This window comes from Oncorhynchus tshawytscha, linkage group LG33 (genome assembly GCF_018296145.1).
Source record: "Oncorhynchus tshawytscha isolate Ot180627B linkage group LG33, Otsh_v2.0, whole genome shotgun sequence".
Classification (NCBI taxonomy): domain Eukaryota; kingdom Metazoa; phylum Chordata; class Actinopteri; order Salmoniformes; family Salmonidae; genus Oncorhynchus; species Oncorhynchus tshawytscha.
In genome coordinates, this window is record NC_056461.1 from 19,163,722 (window position 1) to 19,185,277 (window position 21,556).

At 47.9% G+C, this 21,556-nt stretch overlaps 1 protein-coding gene across 1 annotated transcript in view; it reads right to left on the minus strand.

The window, feature by feature from the left end:
- Positions 1–5,611: 5,611 nt before the first annotated feature.
- LOC112230936 (matrix metalloproteinase-17) overlaps positions 5,612–21,556 on the minus strand; it is an 83,825-nt gene continuing 67,880 nt past the window's right edge. Inside the window, exons 5-10 of the mRNA XM_024397349.1 lie at positions 13,390–13,566; positions 12,291–12,393; positions 11,204–11,286; positions 10,351–10,503; positions 9,314–9,571; positions 5,612–7,637 (exon numbers count right to left, since the gene is read on the minus strand). Coding sequence (XP_024253117.1) covers positions 7,312–7,637; positions 9,314–9,571; positions 10,351–10,503; positions 11,204–11,286; positions 12,291–12,393; positions 13,390–13,566 — 1,100 coding nt within the window. The 3' untranslated portion in view covers positions 5,612–7,311. The remainder of the gene's footprint in view (positions 7,638–9,313; positions 9,572–10,350; positions 10,504–11,203; positions 11,287–12,290; positions 12,394–13,389; positions 13,567–21,556) is intronic.

Sequence of the window (21,556 nt, forward strand, 5' to 3'; positions counted from 1 at the left end):
AGTTTGTTCTATTTAGTTGGTTTGTTCGGTGTATATTTATTAAAAGGAATATGTACGCATACCACACTGCGCCTTGTTCCGAGCCTTACGACGAACGTGACAGTCCGGTTGAAAAACAAATGATAGTCCCACAAAGCACAAACCAGATGGGATGGCGAATCGCTGCAAGAATGCTATGGTAGCCATGCTGGTTAAGTATGCCTTGCATTCTAAATAAATCACAGACAATGTGATTAGAGTGTGTACATTATCTGAGAGTAACTTACTTTTTTTTTACTACTATGTATATTTTTCCATAGTTGCTTGTCAAATGTCAACAGTATATAATTCTACTAATGTGTGAAACTCTAACTTCTAATCTTTCTGTTCTGTTTCTCAGATTGAATGCTTTCAACTGACTTGGCATATATGCTGCTCCACCACACTTTACCCTCTCAATTCATGTATTCTTTGCTTTCCTATTCAGACACTGGCCTCCCTCTCAGACGCCAGAGCTTCTTTCCTGCCTTCTCCACCTGAGTTCCATATGCTACCTTCATCCCTTGGATTGGTTCATCATCCATACACCTTTATCTTTCTATTATTGTCATTTGTCAAGTTTTTTTGCAAGTGCTTACTTTAAAAAAATGTTATCATGAGTAGTTGATTTTTTTCCACCACCAGGGGGCAGTGCAGGTCTACTAAAGTGAGGACAGGGGAGCTTGAGGTGAGGTACTGTAAATGAGCGACACAGAGTTTCCATCTGAGGTATACCAAAGTGTTTTTACCGAAAAGGCTCAGACTTTTCTGTTTCCATCTACGCAGGTCGGCACCCATGACTCACTGGGCCATGGCTCCGACAGACCTGCTCTTACTTGGGGCCAAAGCCAGGCCACTGGTACTTTTCAGCAGGCATATATATAACAATGGATAACTGTGAACTTGAAAACCTACTCACAGAGCAACTGTCTTCATAATGCAGAGGTTGTTGATTCTACTACTCAAGTCTTTAGTGTCACACTGCTGATGGAAACACAATTACACTAGAGCTGACGGTAACATACAACACTGGCGACAGACACCCTGGTGTGTTAGGTGGAAGGAAATGCAGCACTACAGTAGTAGCCTAGTAGTAGAACACCTCACCCTCCCCCCAGTAGTAGCCTAGTAGTAGAACACCTCACCCTCCCCCAGTAGTAGCCTAGTAGTAGAACACCTCACCCTCCCCCAGTAGTAGCCTAGTAGTAGAACACCTCACCCCCCCCCAGTAGTAGCCTAGTAGTAGAACACCTCACCCTCCCCCAGTAGTAGCCTCCCCCAGTAGTAGAACACCTCATCCTCCCCCAGTAGTAGCCTAGTAGTAGAACACCTCACCCTCCCCCAGTAGTAGCCTAGTAGTAGAACACCTCACCCTCCCCCAGTAGTAGCCTAGTAGTAGAACACCTCACCCTCCCCCAGTAGTAGCCTAGTAGTAGAACACCTCACCCTCCCCCAGTAGTAGCCTAGTAGTAGAACACCTCACCCTCCCCCAGTAGTAGCCTAGTAGTAGAACACCTCACCCTCCCCCAGTAGTAGCCTAGTAGTAGAACACCTCACCCTCCCCCAGTAGTAGCCTAGTAGTAGAACACACCCTCCCCCAGTAGTAGAACACCTCCCCTCCCCCAGTAGTAGCCTAGTAGTAGAACACCTCACCCTCCCCCAGTAGTAGCCTAGTAGTAGAACACCTCACCCTCCCCCAGTAGTAGCCTAGTAGTAGAACACCTCACCCTCCCCCCAGTAGTAGTAGTAGAACACCTCACCCTCCCCCAGTAGTAGCCTAGTAGTAGAACACCTCACCCTCCCCCAGTAGTAGCCTAGTAGTAGAACACCTCACCCTCCCCCAGTAGTAGAACACCTCACCCTCCCCCAGTAGTAGCCTAGTAGTAGAACACCTCACCCTCCCCCAGTAGTAGCCTAGTAGTAGAACACCTCACCCTCCCCCAGTAGTAGCCTAGTAGTAGAACACCTCACCCTCCCCCAGTAGTAGCCTAGTAGTAGAACACCTCACCCTCCCCCAGTAGTAGCCTAGTAGTAGAACACCTCACCCTCCCCCAGTAGTAGCCTAGTAGTAGAACACCTCACCCTCCCCCCAGTAGTAGCCTAGTAGTAGAACACCTCACCCTCCCCCCCCAGTAGTAGAACACCTCACCCTCCCCCAGTAGTAGCCTAGTAGTAGAACACCTCACCCTCCCCCCAGTAGTAGCCTAGTAGTAGAACACCTCACCCTCCCCCAGTAGTAGCCTAGTAGTAGAACACCTCACCCTCCCCCAGTAGTAGAACACCTCACCCTCCCCCAGTAGTAGAACACCTCACCCTCCCCCAGTAGTAGCCTTGTAGTAGAACACCTCATCCTCCCCCAGTAGTAGCCTAGTAGTAGAACACCTCACCCTCCCCCAGTAGTAGCCTAGTAGTAGAACACCTCACCCCCCCCCCAGTAGTAGCCTAGTAGTAGAACACCTCACCCTCCCCCAGTAGTAGCCTAGTAGTAGAACACCTCACCCTCCCCCAGTAGTAGCCTAGTAGTAGAACACCTCACCCTCCCCCAGTAGTAGCCTAGTAGTAGAACACCTCACCCTCCCCCAGTAGTAGCCTAGTAGTAGAACACCTCACCCTCCCCCAGTAGTAGCCTAGTAGTAGAACACCTCACCCTCCCCCAGTAGAAGCCTAGTAGTAGAACACCTCATCCTCCCCCAGTAGTAGCCTAGTAGTAGAACACCTCCCCCCCCCCAGTAGTAGCCTAGTAGTAGAACACCTCACCCTCCCCCAGTAGTAGCCTAGTAGTAGAACACCTCACCCTCCCCCCCAGTAGTAGCCTAGTAGTAGAACACCTCCCCTCCCCCCAGTAGTAGCCTAGTAGTAGAACACCTCACCCCCCCCCAGTAGTAGCCTAGTAGTAGAACACCTCACCCTCCCCCAGTAGTAGCCTAGTAGTAGAACACCTCACCCTCCCCCAGTAGTAGCCTAGTAGTAGAACACCTCACCCTCCCCCAGTAGTAGCCTAGTAGTAGAACACCTCACCCCCCCCCCAGTAGTAGCCTAGTAGTAGAACACCTCCCCCTCCCCCAGTAGTAGCCTAGTAGTAGAACACCTCACCCTCCCCCCAGTAGTAGCCTAGTAGTAGAACACCTCACCCTCCCCCCAGTAGTAGCGTAAATGTTAACCAGGATTTCACATGAAACATCCACTGCTGCGTTCCTGCTCAGCAAACCCCAGCGCGACAGACTCACAGACACACAGTAGCAATGCAGCCTCTGTAGACTGCCTTAAAGGTTGGGTGTAGAGGAGGGGACAGTTTGGGACATTTCGATCCAAGAGCCAGAGCACCTCAGCCAGTGCAACGTTTTTTAACTCTTACCGTTCAAGTAGTCAGTGTGGGGCACCATGCGTCATGTATTATTGCAGTAGTGGTTGTACAGCGCCATGTGGAGGCACATCAGAAAGGGTTATTACAGAGGAGGTGTGCGTGTCAAATATCCCATCTGCAGAAGAACTAAGATCCAAGGATATTTCCATCTAAAAATCAGACTGACAAATGCGATATGTGCTGGCTTATGGCTCATATAAATCATGTTTTATACAATGTAGACAGTACTGAGATGTGCAAATTCAGCGGTTGTTCTGTTCTCAGATCCGGTGTGTATTTTCATGTCAGAACCTTCCAGCAGTGCAGGTGGTGTAACCTGTCGGAAGGAACACCATCTCCTGTCATTGCTATCAATATCACCACAGATGCTCTGTAAGTGTTTTCTCTGGTCTTGGATGTGGAGCGGCATCGTGGCAGCCCAGGGGTGATTGATCGGCTCTCCCTGGCCCATCTGGAGGATACCCTGCTGTGGCTCGGTCCAAAGCCTTGCGGTCTCAGTTCTGTCAGTCTGAAGGGATTGAGGGTGAAGGGATTGAGGTTTTCACACGTACACACATGCACAAACGCATACATTACACACACAGGTGGAGACCAGTGGAGGCACTCCTCAGAGGGGTAAGGGGAGGACCATCCTACTCAGTGAATTTAATAAAAATACGAAAAATGGAATACTGATCCTTTTTAGATAAAACTATACTAAACGTCAAGTAACTGATTAAAACACATGAAGGTAGCACCATGGTGTAGACAAATGGTGTGTGGCTGCTATGAAAGTGAACTGCGGGTGATCAGACTGTATTCATTCCGCAGGTTCTGTTGCAAAACATTTCTTAAATAGAAGCAAACGGAACGAAACCGGGAGGGACCTACCTGAATTTCTCCAATTGAAACTCTTGTTTTAGTATGAACTTGCAGTGTTTGGACTAACTGTTTGGACTAATGATTACTGCCAGATCAGCTAGATGCAGGCAAAACTGTAAAGCAGTATTGAATGTGTCACCTTGATTACTCCAATTTGTCTCTCGACCTACGCACCTGTATTATAAACTTTCATTTGTGATGGGTATAGGGCAAATTCAAGTATCATGTAGTAGCCTAAACCTATCAACAACAAAAAACGTCCTCCCTAATCTTAAACGGCACCGACTGCCACTGGTGCACACACACACACACACACACACACACACACACACACGTGTCCTTTAGTGCACACCTGGCATTGCTGCTAGTGTCTGAGTTTAGATCCCAGTGTCTCCTGCAGGTCAGAGCACAGCTGTGTGTGGAGGTAAGAAGGGTTGTATGTAGTGTAGCAGGGTTGTGCAGAGGTCAACTCCAACCACTGAGATGAGGTCCATTGTGATCTTTCTGGTTGAAACAACTTGTCAAGATCTTCCTTGAAATTGGAATCTCTTTGAACATAATGATCTTTTGCCCTGTACAAAGACCCCTCAAGAGTATTTTGCTACTTTAAATGGAGTCAATTGGCAATAACTCAGTTTCTTTATTTTGACCTGGCATTGTGCTGCTTATGTAATTAGTCAGACTGTTTCTTCCAAAGTTCAACTGCTGCAGTCTCTGATCTGCAAAAAACACATGGCACGTACGGCTGCTTTCTCTGCGTGCTCATTTCTTAATGCTAGAAAACAGTGGAGGCTACTGAGGGGAGGACGGCTCATAATAATGTCTGGAATGGAGTGTAACGGAGGGAATGGAGTGAATGGAATGGTATATGGTTGATGCCATTCCATTGACTCCAGTCCAGCCATTATTATGAGCCGTTCTCCCCTCATCAGCCTCTGCTGGAAAACGGTTTGTTTCAATCCTCATGCCATTGTGTGTCTGCCTGAGTGTCTGCCTCACATTTATTTCTCCTTGAGTCAATAACACAGTATCTGGAGTGTTATTGGCTCTAGTCACTGAATCAACATTGTTCAGACTTATTCTCAAAAGTCACTGAACTCTGTCACAAAACACATGCACTACACATAATCCTGAATAAACAGATCTGAAACAAGGAATGAATGTAGAAGATGGCTTGTTACCAGGAGGAGATTGGCATAGTTTGATTGGCATGGTTTGTTTTGCAACGAGGAAACAATAACCTGCGCCTGTACATAAGAAACATGGCTCCCAACAACACAGACAAGAAAGTAACTGTCAGCCTGTGACGGGCTGCCGACACATTGTCCTCCTCTTTCTGTTCAGCCTGGGCTCCCTGTGACACAAAATCATTACACGACCCAGTACACTCCATCTTACCCCCTCTTTATTTTCCTACAAAAATATTTCACCTTAGAAAAGACGGCTGAGAAATGTACATGTTTTTTGTTGTTGCAACTGCCATAGAACGTTTCACCTCAAATAGATCTGTATATATAGACTGTAAGTAAATATATCTTAGCAATATTCATAAATCTAGTTGTGTTTTGAGTGGGTGCCCTCCTCTCAGCAGGCAGGTCTCTGGTGGATATTCATGTCCAGTCACTGTACTGGTACCCAGACATCCTCCTATCCTTAGCGATAGTTCATGTTAGGAGAGACAATGGAGAAGGAGAAATGGCGCAGCTGGGTGACCGCTGGGTATCGCTGACAGCTGCAGTGGCCACTGACCTGACCAGACCAAGGCATCATGAAAACCCCATCAAGCACATCCCCGAGTAGGGCTCGACCACAATCCCTCTGTGCTTATTACAAAAATACATCCTAATAATCAATGCTAACGGGTTACCCTCTCTGATAACGGCAGGAGGTGCGACTGTATCTCAGCTGAGAACAAAAAGAAAGATACAGGGGCCAAGGTCTCAAAAGGGCACGCGAGTCCAGTCAAGGAGGGAGAGTCAGTGTCATTACAGGAAGTAGTGTCCATTCCATCCAGATAGCCTTGACATTAGAAACTCAGTGAGAGAACAAGCTGTCCAATTATAGTGGAGTGTTCATCCGACCAGCCCACACATTACCAGTTGAATGAGTGAGAGGAGACAGATACATTTGTCCAGCTAGCTCAGACTGTAAAAAACGCACACGGAGTGGTCTGTGTGTGTGTGTGTGTGTGTGTGTGAGGGTTCTTAAAGTAACTTTCCAGTAAAAAAACACATTTAAAAGTTAATATTCTGCTAACTCATACGCAAATAATGCTGTTGACTCATCCTATACTAGTATTTGTGGCCAAAGCATAAATTGGAGACAAAACACTTGAAAAACCCAACCTCAAACAGTTAAAAAAATGCTTGGTTATTTCCTCAGAGAGGATGGTCATCTTCCTGAGGAGGATGAGCTAGCCAATCAGTGGTCTAGTCGTGTGAATATTTTTAATGACCGGTATACGCCAACACTATTCTGTTGTTGGGGCACGCCCCACAACATTCCAACTGAGAAAAGCTGTTTTTTAACATAATACATTTTTTGGGGGAAGGAAAACTTTCACTAATATTGTAATTAATAATAGGTCATATTTCACAGAAATCCCAAAACACTGGAGAGTTACTTTAAACTCTTATAGTGATTGCAGAAACAAGGGGACAGGGAGCACAGCATCCCAGAGGACCACTCTCCTTCTAGACTGCTTAGTCACGGAGGGACATTTTGCTATAAACTTGTTATCATTATCATCATCAAGTTGATATACTATTTCCATTATCGTCACGTTATCACATTTCTAATTCAATCCAGTATCATAATTTAAACATCATTCATTTGAAAGCATATTGATCCATTGAGAAAGATTTGGTATAATAAATAAAACAAATTAACAATGAGGATCCCAATTAAGATAACAATAACAACAAATTCCTCCAGTCATCGTTTTGATTCGATGGTGTAGCTGGTCTGGCAGTACCCAGGCGAAAAGCCCCTTAAGCCACTCCCCCGCTCTCAGCAGATTGGCTGCTGTACTTCCTGTCACAGAGTGAGGCCGCTCCCCTCTGCTTACATCATAGAGGGACGTAGGATAGTACCCCAGAGAGAGTCAAGAGGGCAAGTAGCCAGAGGGGGGAGGGGGAGGGCTGGGCTCCCAAGGGCGAGGCAGAGTTGGAGGTGCAGGAGCACACCTCGTAGCCGTTTTCGGCGTGGTCGGCGTGGTGCTGCCCGTGTAGCCGCGTGTTAGCCGTGTTATTGGCCTCTGTGGCTGGGGAGTCCGACTGCATCTCTGTACACACCAGCCAGTCCTTTCCTATGGACCGTGGGTACCCAGCCTCCACCTCCATATCACTGCCCACCACACGCCAGTACTCCTTCCCCTTGAAGAAGTATGAGGAGCCTTAATGAAAAGAGGAAGAAGACAAAGAGGCTGCATAAGTGAAAAAGAGGGTGTGACGATTGATTTTGCTATGGTAATACATCAGTCACTTGATTCTGTCTTGCAGTTTTTCGTCCAGTCCCTCTCTCTATTCACCAGTTTGTTTTCCCACACTAGTTCGTATTCCCACAACAAACTCTCATTCTCTTCCTCTCTCTCAAATATAATCACCCCCCCCTCATCTGTCTCCTGTGTCTCTATAAGCAGCGATCTCTTCCTCTCTTCCTCTCTTCCTCTCTCTCCCTTCCTCGCTCTTATCCTCACTAGCACTATCTCTCCCACTCTTTCCATCCCTGCCACCACATCCACCTCTCTCCCTGAGGTCTTTGATGTGCTTCCAGTTCCCAGGCCCCCCAGGGTCCACGTGTGTATGTATGAATCCTCTGGTGGCTCAGACTGTGTCCTGTGCTCACCGACACCAAACAGCTCCGAGCAGGACCTCTAGAGTTGGCGACGGTACAGAGCCCAGCACACGGAGGAAAGCGCTTACATACACTCAGCCACAGGAGTCGCTACAGGGGAGAAAGGATCTAACTGGCTCATGTGGAGACTCGGCTGGAGCTTGCCATGCGTGTGTGTGTCTATGCACTGTAGAGTGAGTGTGTAAAATGGCTGTGTGTGTTACTGAAGAAGGGGTTTTGATAACTTGTGGTCACTATACTGTATGAATATGTTTGATAAGCTATTGTATGTATTTGTAGCTACATTATATGCTTGTTTGTGTGTGTGTGTGTGTGTGTGTGTGCGCGTGCGCGCTTGAGTTTCTGTGAGACAGATAGAGAGGTGAGGGCTGTATACTGCATGTGTGCTTTGGTGTGATATGACTTACCAATGTGTCAGACTGAGTGTACTTTAATTACTGTTAGACTGGCGCTCCACTGGTTAGGGTCTGACTGAGATAGGCATGAGTAAGGAGCTCACTGCTGAAAGTACTGTGCAATAGCTGGGACATGATGCCCTAGCACCCCCCCCACACACACACACACACACACACTCCAGCTGCAGGCGATTGCTGCCATGACAACTCAACAATGAAAACACAGGCTCAGCAATGAAAACACTATGGTTGAATCCCAAATGACACCCCATTCCTTATACAGTGCACTACTTTTGACCAGAGCCCTATGGGCCCTGGCTGAAAGTAATGCACTAAATAGGGAACAGGATGCCATTTGGGACACAGCACCTATCATTCCCAGATCACACTCCAGGTCAAAAGACCGAATATCAAATGACATGTTAGGGGCCGTCTGCATTGAGGGCTTTAGAATGCATAGCGGCGTCACCAGGACTGTAGTTTAGGCAGGCTTGACTGACCAATGACCTGGGCTGTTTTTGACTAGATTAGTCTCCAGTCTGAGAGAGTTAGAGGGCAAGGGGGTTGGAGAGGAAAAGGACCCAGTGTGGGTTAGTAGTGGATATACTGTAGAAGTAGACCTGTCAGGACCCTGAGGACATACACTCAGGTACTCCATTCTTTTTTACTAATGCTTCCATTCTTTTTGTGTACTGTCAAGTGCAGTGTACTGAATGTGTTTTTCAGCTTGTATTTAGTTTTACGAAGTGAGCGATATGTGTATATGTAGTGAGTAAATGTGTGTGTTTAGTATGTTGATCTGTGTGTGTCTAATACTCACCGTCAGACCATCGCATGGCGTCGTCTAGTGGGGACGGGATCCCCTTCCACAGTGTGCTGTCTTTTGGGTAGCCCTGATCCATATGCCGTAGATGGTCGTCATAGCGCCAGTAACGGTTGTCCTTGAAGAAGTAGGTCTTGTCATTGTGGAGCCACACAAAGGCCGCGTCTACGCCCTCCATAGGCAGGCCGAAGTCACTGATTGGCCGAGGATAACCCTCCTCCACGTTGTTGTCCTTGAATATCCAATACTTTAGTCCTGAGGAGGCGGGACAAAGGAACGTCAATCAACAAGAGTGAACTGGATAACTTGTTTAATTTAATAACTCAACTGAATGAAAATGACTTGTGATTAAATGTGTTTTGTGATTAAACTAATTCAATTGACTGAAATATAGAGATTCAGGTTTTTACCAAGATACAGGTTTTTACCAAGATACAGGTTTTACCAAGAGGTGTTCTTGTTTTTGTGCTTTGGTAATCTTGATTGTATTTTAAACTCTCTGTTATCCACAAAACCGTCAAAAACACGCTCCAAGGCCAATGATGACACATGAAAGCAGCAATCAGCAGTTACACAATAACAAAGTGTTTCCCTACCAGTGTTTTGGTAAAAGGCTGAGGGATGCAGCCGGAGAAATGTAACCACTCTGAAATTCATTGACAGAGCTATGGTTCCAAGGACTGACCATCCATGATATAAAATGATAGTTTTAACCATGTTTGTGGCTATATAGTGTTTGTTTACATTAGCTTTATTTACAAACATCGGAGTAAAACAAGCTTATATTTTGTGTTCTGATGGGGTGTGACAGTTGAACCTATGAGCTCATGAGGCATTTTATAAGTTATATCCTTCAAGAATCAATGGGCACAGATCATACATTTATAAGTCCACAAATGGAAGTAGCAACTGATAGACCTCTTTTCATGTGTTTCTCAGAACACATTCACCTTCCTTTGACCAGCCCATCATTGGGATCATAGCTGCCCTCCCTGCCTCAACCACGTCCACGGCAGAGTTTCCGAGTTATGTACCTTTGAAGAAGACGATCTTGTGGTCCCCAGGTCTCTCGTAGACAGCGTCCACACTGTCCAGGTTGGTAGGCAGGCCTCTCCAGAACCTGTGGGTCTGAGCCGGACGCAGAGACACCAGGTGCTTCTCCCGTGTCAGACGCCAGAAATACTTCCCTAGGAGGAAAATAGAGAAAGTAAAAGAAAAGTAGGAAGGAAATGTTTTTTAAAAAGTGGAAGAGAGAATACAAAAGTCCTTCTCTCTCTGTTTAAGTGTGTGTGTGTGTCTGTACAGGATTGTGCACTGTATGTGGAGTGTGTGTGTGTGTTTGTATGCATTGTATGTGTGTTAATTGTAAAATAAGATAAATGGTCCACAGGGAAAACATGTGTGGACACCTCAGGGCATATTGTACCCAGGCAGGCACACAGCTGGCGGATCCAACCAAGCGAACAGGGAGAAGCAGATTCAGCCTAGCTCCCAGTATCTGTGTCGGACTGCCTTAGTCTAAGTTTGTCTGAGTTTAGTCACAGCCTGTGCATTATTACTTTGTAATCTGCAGCTCTACAGGGTATTAACAGCGTCCATACATACTTAACTTTAATTATTACCAGGAGTTCTCTTGAGGTTAACCGATGTTAATTAAGATTTTTTTTTTTGCAAGAGAGACGTGTCTCATATAACCTTATAACTGGACAGTAAAATGTATCGAATTGATTGTGTGAGTCAGATGGAACTGGGGGCCCCTCTAGGGCTATCCCCTGTTTTGGTGTGAAGGTGTGTGTGTAACTCAGAGAGATATGCTTGGCTGGGTTCTATATTGATCGCAGGCAGCGCCACACTCTGTTTTCTCTCCTTTCTGGCCTCTCTCTGTACCTTTGAAAAAGAAGGCCTCTCCACGAATCTGGGCCACTGCATCGAAGTGACTTGTGCACCTGTTAGGGGCATCTCGTGCCGGCCTAAGAGAAGAAAGAAAGGGAGAGAGGGGGAGGGGAGAGAATGAGAGGGGGAGCGAGAGACAAAAGTGAATTATATAATTAATTGAAGAAACGAAGACAGAATGTTCTGTACACCAAACCACTTCTCTATCCCCAGTCAGACGTACTGTAATGTGTGTACGTGTTACTATGCCAGTCTAAATCAGTGTCTTTTCATCTTAAACCAATGTGTGCGTGTCTCTGTTTGTTTCATGTATGCAAAGCGCCCATGCGCACTATATTTGTGTTTATTTTCTGCGTATGCGTGTCAATTAAAAAACGAGCCAAACATCAGAGGAGATGTTATCGTCCTGACGCAGGAGACCGAGGTCCTCACACGCATTATCCCAGTGCTAATGACTGAGTAAAGCGCTTGACGTGTCCTGGCTGCAAATGACGAGGCAATTACAACGACAGGGCTGCTTTTGTGAGACGCTACTCGCCTAGATCCTTATTAACAAAGATCTCCATTCAAGGCTTATTAACAGAGGAGCTGCGAAGAGACTACTATATTAGTGACCTTTGTCGGGCTAAATCCACCTTCTCCACACATTATCCAGCAAGATGGAGTGGAGGAGAAATGAGAAGGGAAAGCTACAGAAAAGAGGACAAAGTCTCCGCTTTGTATGAAAATCTATTACATTAGATGAGTGCTGTGTCATCTGGAGACTGGATTTGGTATAAATGGACTCATTTTGTACTGTGAGCACACGCTCGGCTGTACTTTACTGTGACTCGAGAACAAGGTGAAGTAAGAGACTGCTATCTCTCACTGCTGCGGCGTTGTGACAATGTCCAAACTCGCTGACCTCCAGGACAGATGGATGACTGAGGGAGAGAAAATGGGTCTGGAAGTTTCTGAGCTTCAGTTTGGAGGTATACAGGGGTGTGTAGATTTAATGTGTCTGCTTGTGTGTCCATGTGAGTGTGTGTTTGTGTGTGCGTGTGTGTGTGTGTGTGTGTGTGTGTGTGTGTGTGTGACTTACGGGACAGTAGATCTGTTCTCAGGGAGGTCCAGTAGTACAGGTGGGTCAGCGGTCTGGGAGGGATCATCAGGACGCGCCGTATGAGACACTGAATCTCTCACCCCTGGGAAAGATGAGAGGGCAAAGGTCAAGTCAACAGCACTTTGACACGCAACCCCGCATTCAGATACAGATATTCAACACATAGGCTGCGTTTACACAGGCAGCCCGATTTGTATATTTTTTTCACTTATTTGTCTTTTAACCAAACAGATCAGCTCTTTTGCCCATAATTGGGCCAAAAGATGAGAATTGGGCTGCCTGTGTAAATGCAGACATACAGCCCCAGCATGACTCAACATGGTCTCTCCCTCCCTCCTTCCATATCTCTCTCTCGCTCTCTCTCTCTCTCTCTCTCTCTCTCTCTCTCTCTCTCTCTCTCTCTCACACTCCCTCCCTTCTTCTTTGTCCTACCTTGCCCGCTAACTCGAGTCTCTTCCCTTCTCCCCCAGCCACTTATCCCCTCTCACCTATCAGTCTTCCTATCCTCCTCGCCTCCCTCTCTCTTCGCCCCTCAAGTATCTGTCTTCCTCTACTCTCCTCCTCTTCTACCTCTCTCAGTAGCATGGCACACAGTGATAAGCAGGGCCTGTGCCACAGGGATGACCAATTAAAGCCCTCTCTTCGCTCCTTGCATATAAACAAATCAATTCTGCTTCCTGTGCCGAGGCCTTGGGTTTTCTGCTCTGCACCGCCATGTCGCGCTGAGGGATGGGCGGCCACATCCCGCTAGGAATCATGGGTAATTATAGGAGACATTTGCAGTGAGTGGTTGAGGGGTGGTGGTAGGTAGGATTTTCTGCACAGCATGTGTACATAGAAGGGATGGCAGGATGCCAGTCCAGTGATCTGTGTAAGTGAGGTAGGTGGGGGCAGGTATAGAAGAGTTATGGAGGAGTAGCTAGGCAAGAGGTGTTCAGATGTGTGGGCCGAAGGATAAAGATGACTGAAATAGGAACGATAGGAGGAGAGTGGAGGGAGATGACTGGACTATGTGAGATGGAGAGAAAGAGAAGTGTTGGTTATAGTATAGGAGAGAGACGTGGGCTGGAGAACGTACCGTAGAGCTGCCAGACGCGGACCTTGTCCTCATAAGGGAGGTCGTACTTGAGTGGGTCCCCCACAGGACCCTGGTAGTACGGCCTCATGATGGACTCTATTGCCGAGGTGTGGGCCAGGCCAATAGCATGACCAAACTCATGCACTGCTACCGCAAACAGATCCATCCCGTGAGAGTCTGAGGAGAGAGAGCGAAAGGATAGAAGTGAGAGAGATAACGGTGAGATTTCTCCATCCATTGGAGCAGAGAAATGCTTTAATAAAGCTTTTGTATCATGAACACACCCCTCACTGATAGACAAGACAAGTCAGAAGAATGTTGTGTTGGGCTGCCCTAGAAAGCCTTGGCTTGAGTGAACTGGAATGGCTAATAGGAGCAGGAGCCTATTGTGACATGAGGAGGTAGGACCCAGGAGCAGAGAAGAGAATCAGACGATAGGTGACCGAGTTGATGCGACTCAGGATCTTGAATGGTCCTACATAGCGCAGGGCGAGACTCCGAGAGTACTCTTTTAAGCGGAGATCACGGGTGGACAGCCACTCCCGCTGACCAGGTTGGAGGAGCCGAAGGGGCCTTCGTTGTCGGTTTGCCTAGTGTTGTTGTCAAACAGAGGAGCGGAACAAGGAGAATTGCGCTCTGGTCCAGGTGCAGCAAATTTGTCAAATGAACGCCTCTGCTGAGGGCACCCCCGCTTCGGCCTCCTGTTCAGGAAACGGGAGGGGGTGTGAACCCAAACTGACACTCGAAAGGTGACAGTTCAGCAGTTTGTTGAGAGCATATTCGGCCCAGATGAGGAACTTGTCCCAGTTGGTGACTTGAGTGGAGACAAAACAGCGGAGGAACTTCTCCAGCTCCTGTTTGACCCGCTCAGTCTGCCCATTCGTCTGTGGGTGGAACCCAGAGGAGAGACTCCCGACGCCCCCAACAGGGAGCAGAAGGCTTTCCAATACCGCATGATGAACTGGGAGCCACGGTCCAAGACAATGTCCTGTGTGAGTCCTTGTAGTCGAAAGACATGGCTAATCATGAGATCAGGTGTCTCTTTGGCCGAGGGCAACTTGCATAGGGTGATGAAATGGGCGACCACCAGGATAGTGGTAAGCCCTTGGGATGGAGGTAACCCCATGATAAAGTCTAGGGACAGGTGGGAACCAGGGCCAGTTGGGGATGAGCAGAGGTTGGAGCAACCCAGCCCGTTGCTGTCATGAGGACTTGCTTTCGGCACAGATGAAGTAAGCTGTAGCGAAGGATCTGAGATTCTCAATCATGTTTGGCCACCAGAATTTCCGCCTCAGGAACTCCAGTGTCCGATTAACCCCTGGATGCCCTGTTCATGTAGAGGAGTGTCCCAATTGTAGTACTCGAGAATGGGCTGAGCGTGGAACATAAAGTCTATTAGTGGGACCCCCGCCGGGGTCAGGTTCTCGGTCTGGGCTTGTCGGTCCGTGATCTCAATACTCCATACTACAGGGGCCACAATGCGGGAGCTGGCGATGATAGGCTCGGGGTCTTTCTCCTCGTTAGAGACATCATGTTGTTGGGACAGGGCGTCTGCTTTCTGGTTCTTGGATCCCAAATGATAGGCTAGTGTGAAGTTGAACCTGTTAAAAAACAGAGCCCACCGAGCCTAGCGAGTGTTCAACCTCTTCGCTTCTTGAATGGAGACCATGTTCTTGTGGTCCGTCCAGATTACGAAGGAATGAGGTGCCCCCACCGACCGGTGTCTCCACTCGTCAAGTGCCCACTTAACTGCCAAGAGCTCCCGGTTGCCAGCATCGTAATTGCATTCCACCTTTGAGAGCCGCTTGGAGAGAAAGGCACATGGGTGCAGTTTCCTGTCCCCCTCATTCCGCTGTGAAAGAACCGCCCCTGCTCTGGTATCCGAGGTGTCCACCTCTACCATGAAGGGACGAGCAGGATCAGGATGAACAAGGATGGGTCCGGAGGTGAAATGTCCCTTGAGCTCCTTGAATGCCCTGTCAGCCTCGGGGGTCCAGCAAAACCAGGTCTGGGACTGACGGGTTAGGGATGTGAGAGGCGCTGCCACCTTTATACACCACACAAAGTTGTGTATAAAACGTCTGTAAAAATTTGAAAAACCCTGGCCTTGTTTGAGTGAGGCGGGACGGGGCCAGTCGGTGACCACCGTAACCTTTACGGGGTCCATCTAGATGCCGGCGGGAGAGATAATATGAGAGATAATATGAGAGATAATATAGCCCAGGAATGAGACTTGGGATACGTGGAACTCACACTTCTCTATTTTGACATATAGCTGACTCTGCAGGAGGCGTCTCGGGACTTGGCGGACATGCAGGATGTGTTCTGGAAGGGTCTTGGAGAAGATCAGGATGTCGTCGGGGTAAATAAAGACGAAATGATTCAACATGTCCCTAAGAGTGTCATTGACCAATGCTGGTAAATTCAATAATCCGAATGGCATGAATCATAGTGGCCACTAGGGGTGTTAAAGGTAGTTTTCCATTCATCTCCCTCCCTGATTCTCACCAGATTGTAAGCATTGCGGAGGTCCAGTTTGGTGAAGAATTGGGGCCCTTGGGCAAGCTCCAAGGCGGAGTACATCAGGGGTAGGGGGTAACGGTTCTCAATCATAATCCTGTTCAGCCCTCGGTAATCGATGCAGGGATACAGATGTCCATCCTTCTTTCCCACGAAGAATAAGCTTGCGCCAGCTGGGGATGTTGAGGAACGAATGAAGCCTGCCTCCAGCGACTCCCGGATGTAGTCATCCATGGATGCAGTCATCCGAGAGGGAGTAAAGAATCTGAAGAGGGATGGGGCATTTCACGCAGGGATTTGTAATACCTCTGGTAAGGTCCTGAAATGATCCGCGGCCCCGGAGTTCACGAAGGCTTGAATATGGTGCTGATGGTTGTCCCAGTGTAGGGTCACCGGTAGTGACAGTCGGTGACTGGGTAGCCTGGGAGTGACTACACAGCTTGTCAGGGTCTCCCCCTGTCCTGGCGAGCCCCTGTGTTTCCCGTAAGCTCTGGGCAAGTAGAACAGACAGAGATGGCCGAGACCTCCGCAGTAGAGGCAGCAGCTTTTGCACATGCGCATTGTCGCCTTCCTGTGGGCTTCCTGTGGGCTCAGACGTATGCGTCCCAGCAGCATGTACTGGGGAAACCAGGATACGGGGATGGTATCAAAGGGACGCTGTCTCCCTCATTCTTGGATGCGGTTGTTGATCTTGAATACAAGCGTTATCAGGGACTCGAGTTTCTCTCCCAGTTTCTGAAAGGCCAGTTCATCCTTGATAAAGTTAGACTGACCCTGGTGGAAGTCGGTGACCAGTGCCTCAGTATTCCACCCACTCTCGGCAGCGAGGGTGCAGAACTCAATAAGGAAGTCAGCCACTGCTCGCGGAGGTTGAAGTGCCGGCATCGCCGCTTCTCGTCTGCCGATTGGGTGGTCGAAGACTCGTTGCAACTCGGAAATGAAGGCTGATATCAAATCAAATTTTATTGGTCACATACACATAATTAGCAGATGTTATTGTGGGTGTAGAGAAATGCTATGGAGCTGCAAGATGGTGGCTGCTGTTCCCACACCACTGTTGCCCATGCCATGGATTTACCGAGAGTAGAGAGAGGAAATAGGTGATCTTGGCCCGATCGGTGTGAAACAAGGACTGTAGCTCGAACACCAGAGAGCACTGTGTTAGGAACCCCTTGCATCTTCCCGGGTGGCCGTCATGCTACTCGGAGGCTGGGATCTTCGGTTCCCGTTGCAGGTTCCCTGGGAAATCTACGGTGACGACTGGAGCACTGGGCGCTGAGACTTAGGCAGTTGTTCCTCCTGGGTTGTGGGTGTGCATTGGTTGGAGGGAGTTGGTAAGTGGCTGGAGAGTCTCTGATATTTGGGAAAGTTGTTCTTGCTGTCACCCCAGCAGTGCTCCTTGGTGGGTTATAACATTCTTGATCTGGCCGATCTCTGCTGGGTCCATGCTGGAGGCAGACGCTTGCTGTGACATGAGGTAGGACCCAGGAGCAGTGAAGAGAAACAGACGAGGAACCAGTGGTTTAGAATAAACGTAAATACTTTACTTGGAAAAAGTTAAACAGTAGGTACAAAGTAAAACTGGGACAACAATAAACACTAGGACTCGAAAACCTACTCAGGAGACAAACACACACAGCAAACAAATCAAACATCTGCAAAGGGTAACAGAAAACACACATCTCTTAAAAGGGAATCATAATTAGTAATAGAAAACACCTGAGTGTCATAATAGTCTCTAGGGCGGTCTCTGCCGCCCTCTTCTGACAGGTGAAACCATGACGCCAATCTCCTGTTTCTGTAGCGTGAGGCAGCTTGATGCACAAGTACACCACCTGGACAGGACGCTAGTCTATTGCAGGGCCTTAACCCCCATTGATCTCCTTCATGTTGAGTGTCAAATCTTTTTTACAGTCTTTGGTATGACTCGGCTGAGAATCAAACTCCCAACTTTTCAATCTCAGGGGGACACAGTGTTTTTCTCTTACTTCTAAACTCATCTTCATATAGTTACAGTTAAGGAGACTGGCAGACAGGCACAGAGGCTTTTAATGCTTTTAGGGTAGTGGTGCAGAGAGATAGTTATGGAAATGCAGCCTGATCCACGAGCTGTCAGTCACAGACGAGCATGGAGGGACACCTGGAGCGAGGGCAGCATGCTAGAAATACCGTTCCTCTCCTCCACGGCTGAATTTGCTTTAAAAAAAAAAGAAAGAAAACCTGTTCGTCTGGCTCTGCTAAGCGAGACCAAGAGTTCTAACCTGTGGCTAAGAGATTTCGATTGCGGCTCTATCATCCACCAAACTCGGTGTGGTGTGTGTTAGTGTGCCACAGCTAGCTAGGTTCCCTGGTGCTTTGTGTGTGGCTAGCTTTAGATTAGCACAGGCTTGGCTGCATCTCAGGGTCATGTTGAAACACAGACAAATGAGAGAGTTGGTGATAGATTCACTCCTGGTTAGTGTAGCCACCAGGGCAAGGAAAGCCCAATACATGTTGTAATCTAAGGGAGCACATTGTGCAGAAATGGAATGGAGAAATGGAGGAAGGGATAAAAGGAGGGAGAGAGGTTTTGGTACCATGGTGACATTTCCTTTACAAGGAGTATGCAGGGTGGAGGAGGAAGCATCTGGGCTGGGATGGGTGGCAGCAGGAGGTACAGAGAGAGAGAGAGAGAGAGAGAGAGAGAGAGATATAGAGTACAGGCCAGATGGAGTCTGTCTGTCCCATTAGACTTAGGGATGGGAACCTTTTCTAAAAGCAAGCCACAGGTGGCCAGAAAAGGGTGCCGCTGGGAAAACATTAGTAGTCTGTGGAGGATGAGAGGAACAACCCCCTATTCCCTTTTAGAGTCCTTTGTTCACTGACTACAGCAGGTTCAGCCTTGTGGCTGTTTACTCAGCCAAAATGCGTTCAGCTTTGTGGAACCTGACTCCATGCCCCTGTGACCATCTCCAAATATGACTAGGGCTCCATTTCGATGTCTCTCTCCAATCCTCAGGAGAGGGCTGCTGTTCCTCTGTGGTGATGGCGATGGTGGTGATGGCGTACAGCCTGTTAGCCATGGGGTGCACCCTGGTCAAATAAAATAAAATTTGATTTGATTTGATTTGATTTGGTCTCTGAGGAGCCAGTCAGCCAGAGCAGGGAGACTAAATGACTGGCTGACAGCTTGATAATGTGGATGAGCAGGGTGGAGCAATTTCTACCTTCTCCCATATCATTCTCTGTCTCTCTATCTCTCTGTCTCTCTTTCTCTCTCCCAGTTTCACACAAACATGAACACACTCAAGTGTGCACACGCACACAGGCATGAACCAAAGCCAAATTGAAAACACACCTGCTTAATGAGCCTTTTGTTTCGGCCACCGTAAGCTGTCTGCATTAGCGAGCAATCAGCAGCGAGATTATGAATAAAAGCAATCTGTCTGCTGTCAAAACAAAAACAGCGTTCCATTTATGTGACTCGGGCCCCAAGAGCCTACCCTGGCCACCACATTTGATGTCACCCCTTACAATCAACCAGTGGGGAGCAGAATGCTAGCGAACTTAAATGGAGCGTTCAGCATTCTTCTAGCTCCGTTTTAAATTCAGTGGTAATTACATACATTAGCAGATGGCCCTGAAAGTGTGGAAAGTTGTAAGGTCCTATCGAGAACAATACAATGAGAGATATTTTCAGAGAATAGGCAAGGGGCGAGAGAAAAAAAAAAAGGGTGAGAGGAAAAGCAATTGCTCAAGTCCTTATTCCTCTGGTAACGTCCATCCTTCTTAAGAAGATTAGGGCCCAGGAAGTCTCACTGCTAGCTCCCGACCGTACAAGTTTTCCAACCTCTCCAAAGACGATCCTCTTGTTGGAAAGTTTCAGCAACAACAACCCACTCCAATGTCTAGGACATTGGGGGAAAGCCAGGCTTTGAATCCTGTTTCAGACTGACTGAAAAGTACCTTAATGAAAGAAGCACCTGTATGGCTCGCTGTTATGACAGAAAACTAGGGACAACTGGTTAAGGTTTAACTCCCATTTGTAACCCAAAGCACCAACAACGTTTTCATTACACATGTCAAAGAACGCAATCCTTCAGTGTCTTAAAACACAACAACAACCATATCACACATACATGTACATAACGTTAGTCAAGGTAAGGCATTGGTATCAGTTTTAGTATGTGGTCTTTGAGATTAGTATCCTACTGTGTGGGGGGGACTAAGAGTCGCAGTGTTGACCCGACGGACTGTGATGTTGAGAAGAAGTTAAGAGATGATTAATTAACTGTATTTCCTGCGCCTTGGTTGACTCACGTCTGCCACCAGAAAGTCAAGGATAACACGAAAAGCAAACAAACACAAATAAATCCAAGTGCTGAAGGACTAGGAAATTATACAAGAAATCAAGATGGTGGTTTGGGGTGTTCATTCGTTTCAGTAAAAGGGTTCATATCATAAGCAAATACTGGAGTGATCTCATTCCCTGTGTGGGTTGAGAAGGGTAAATCATAATATTTATCATCATCATTATCCTTCACTTCCACCTCCTCATCATCATCATTTATTCATGCAGTGATGTGAGATGGCTTGGAGAGAGGCTGGATTTTCCAATCATCTTCCTTCACTTTCTCCCACTTCATTAAATCTAGCCCTCCATCCGCCAACCCTCTCAGTGTATTCCCTTGACCCCCACCGCCTCTCTCCCTCCCTCCCTGTCTGCTCCACCTGCCAGTCCCTGTGTAGGCAGCTGCTGCCTGCCTGCCTGCTCGGCCTGGCCTGGTGGGAGCCCTAATTGGAGCAGAATGAGCCACTGTCCAGGAGCATATGGCCCCCAGGCCTCCTGCAGGACAGAGGGAGACCAGGGCACGGCCTGGCAGCCTGGCGCCATCACCAGGCATACAAGCTGGGCCAGTCTGCATCACGCAGCCCCGCTTCTCTCCTACCCCCACCTCCTACCCCCTACACTGAGGTCTGGGTCCCACAAGCAAGCATACAAGGCCCTTCCTCATCCTCCATTCGGCAAATCAGATCATGACTCCGTACTCTTGCTTCCTGTTTAAAAGCAGAAGCTGAAACAGGAAGTACCTGTGATTCGCTTCGTTGGGAAATGGTCACTAAAATCAGAGGATATGCGAGGATATGAGGATATCCAAGGATATGCTTCATTTTTATGCATGCTTTGACAACAACAATGTGCCGGGTGTGAAGGCGGTCACCGACCCAGAGGACTGGGTGATCTCTGAGGCAGACGTGAGAAGGGTCTTTAATCAGGTCAACACCCGCAAGGCCGCGGGCCCCGACAGTATTCCAGGGTGCGTTCTCACAGTAATTTTCAACTTCTCCTTGCCCCAGTCTGCAATCCCCACATGTTTTAAGATGACAACAGTCACCCATGATCAAAACAACTCTTAGGCTTCATGCCACTATGATTACCACCCTGTAGCACTCACTTCCATAATCATGAAGTGCTTTGAGAGGCTGGTTACGGCACACACTATCTCCATCATCCCAGCCACCCTAGACCCACTCCAATTTGCATACTGCCCCAACAAATCCATAGATGACACAATCTAAATTGTTCTCCACACTGCCCTCAACCACCTAGAGGAAACAGGGGGGACGGGGGGGGGACGAGAATGTCCCCATCCACATCGATGGGTTG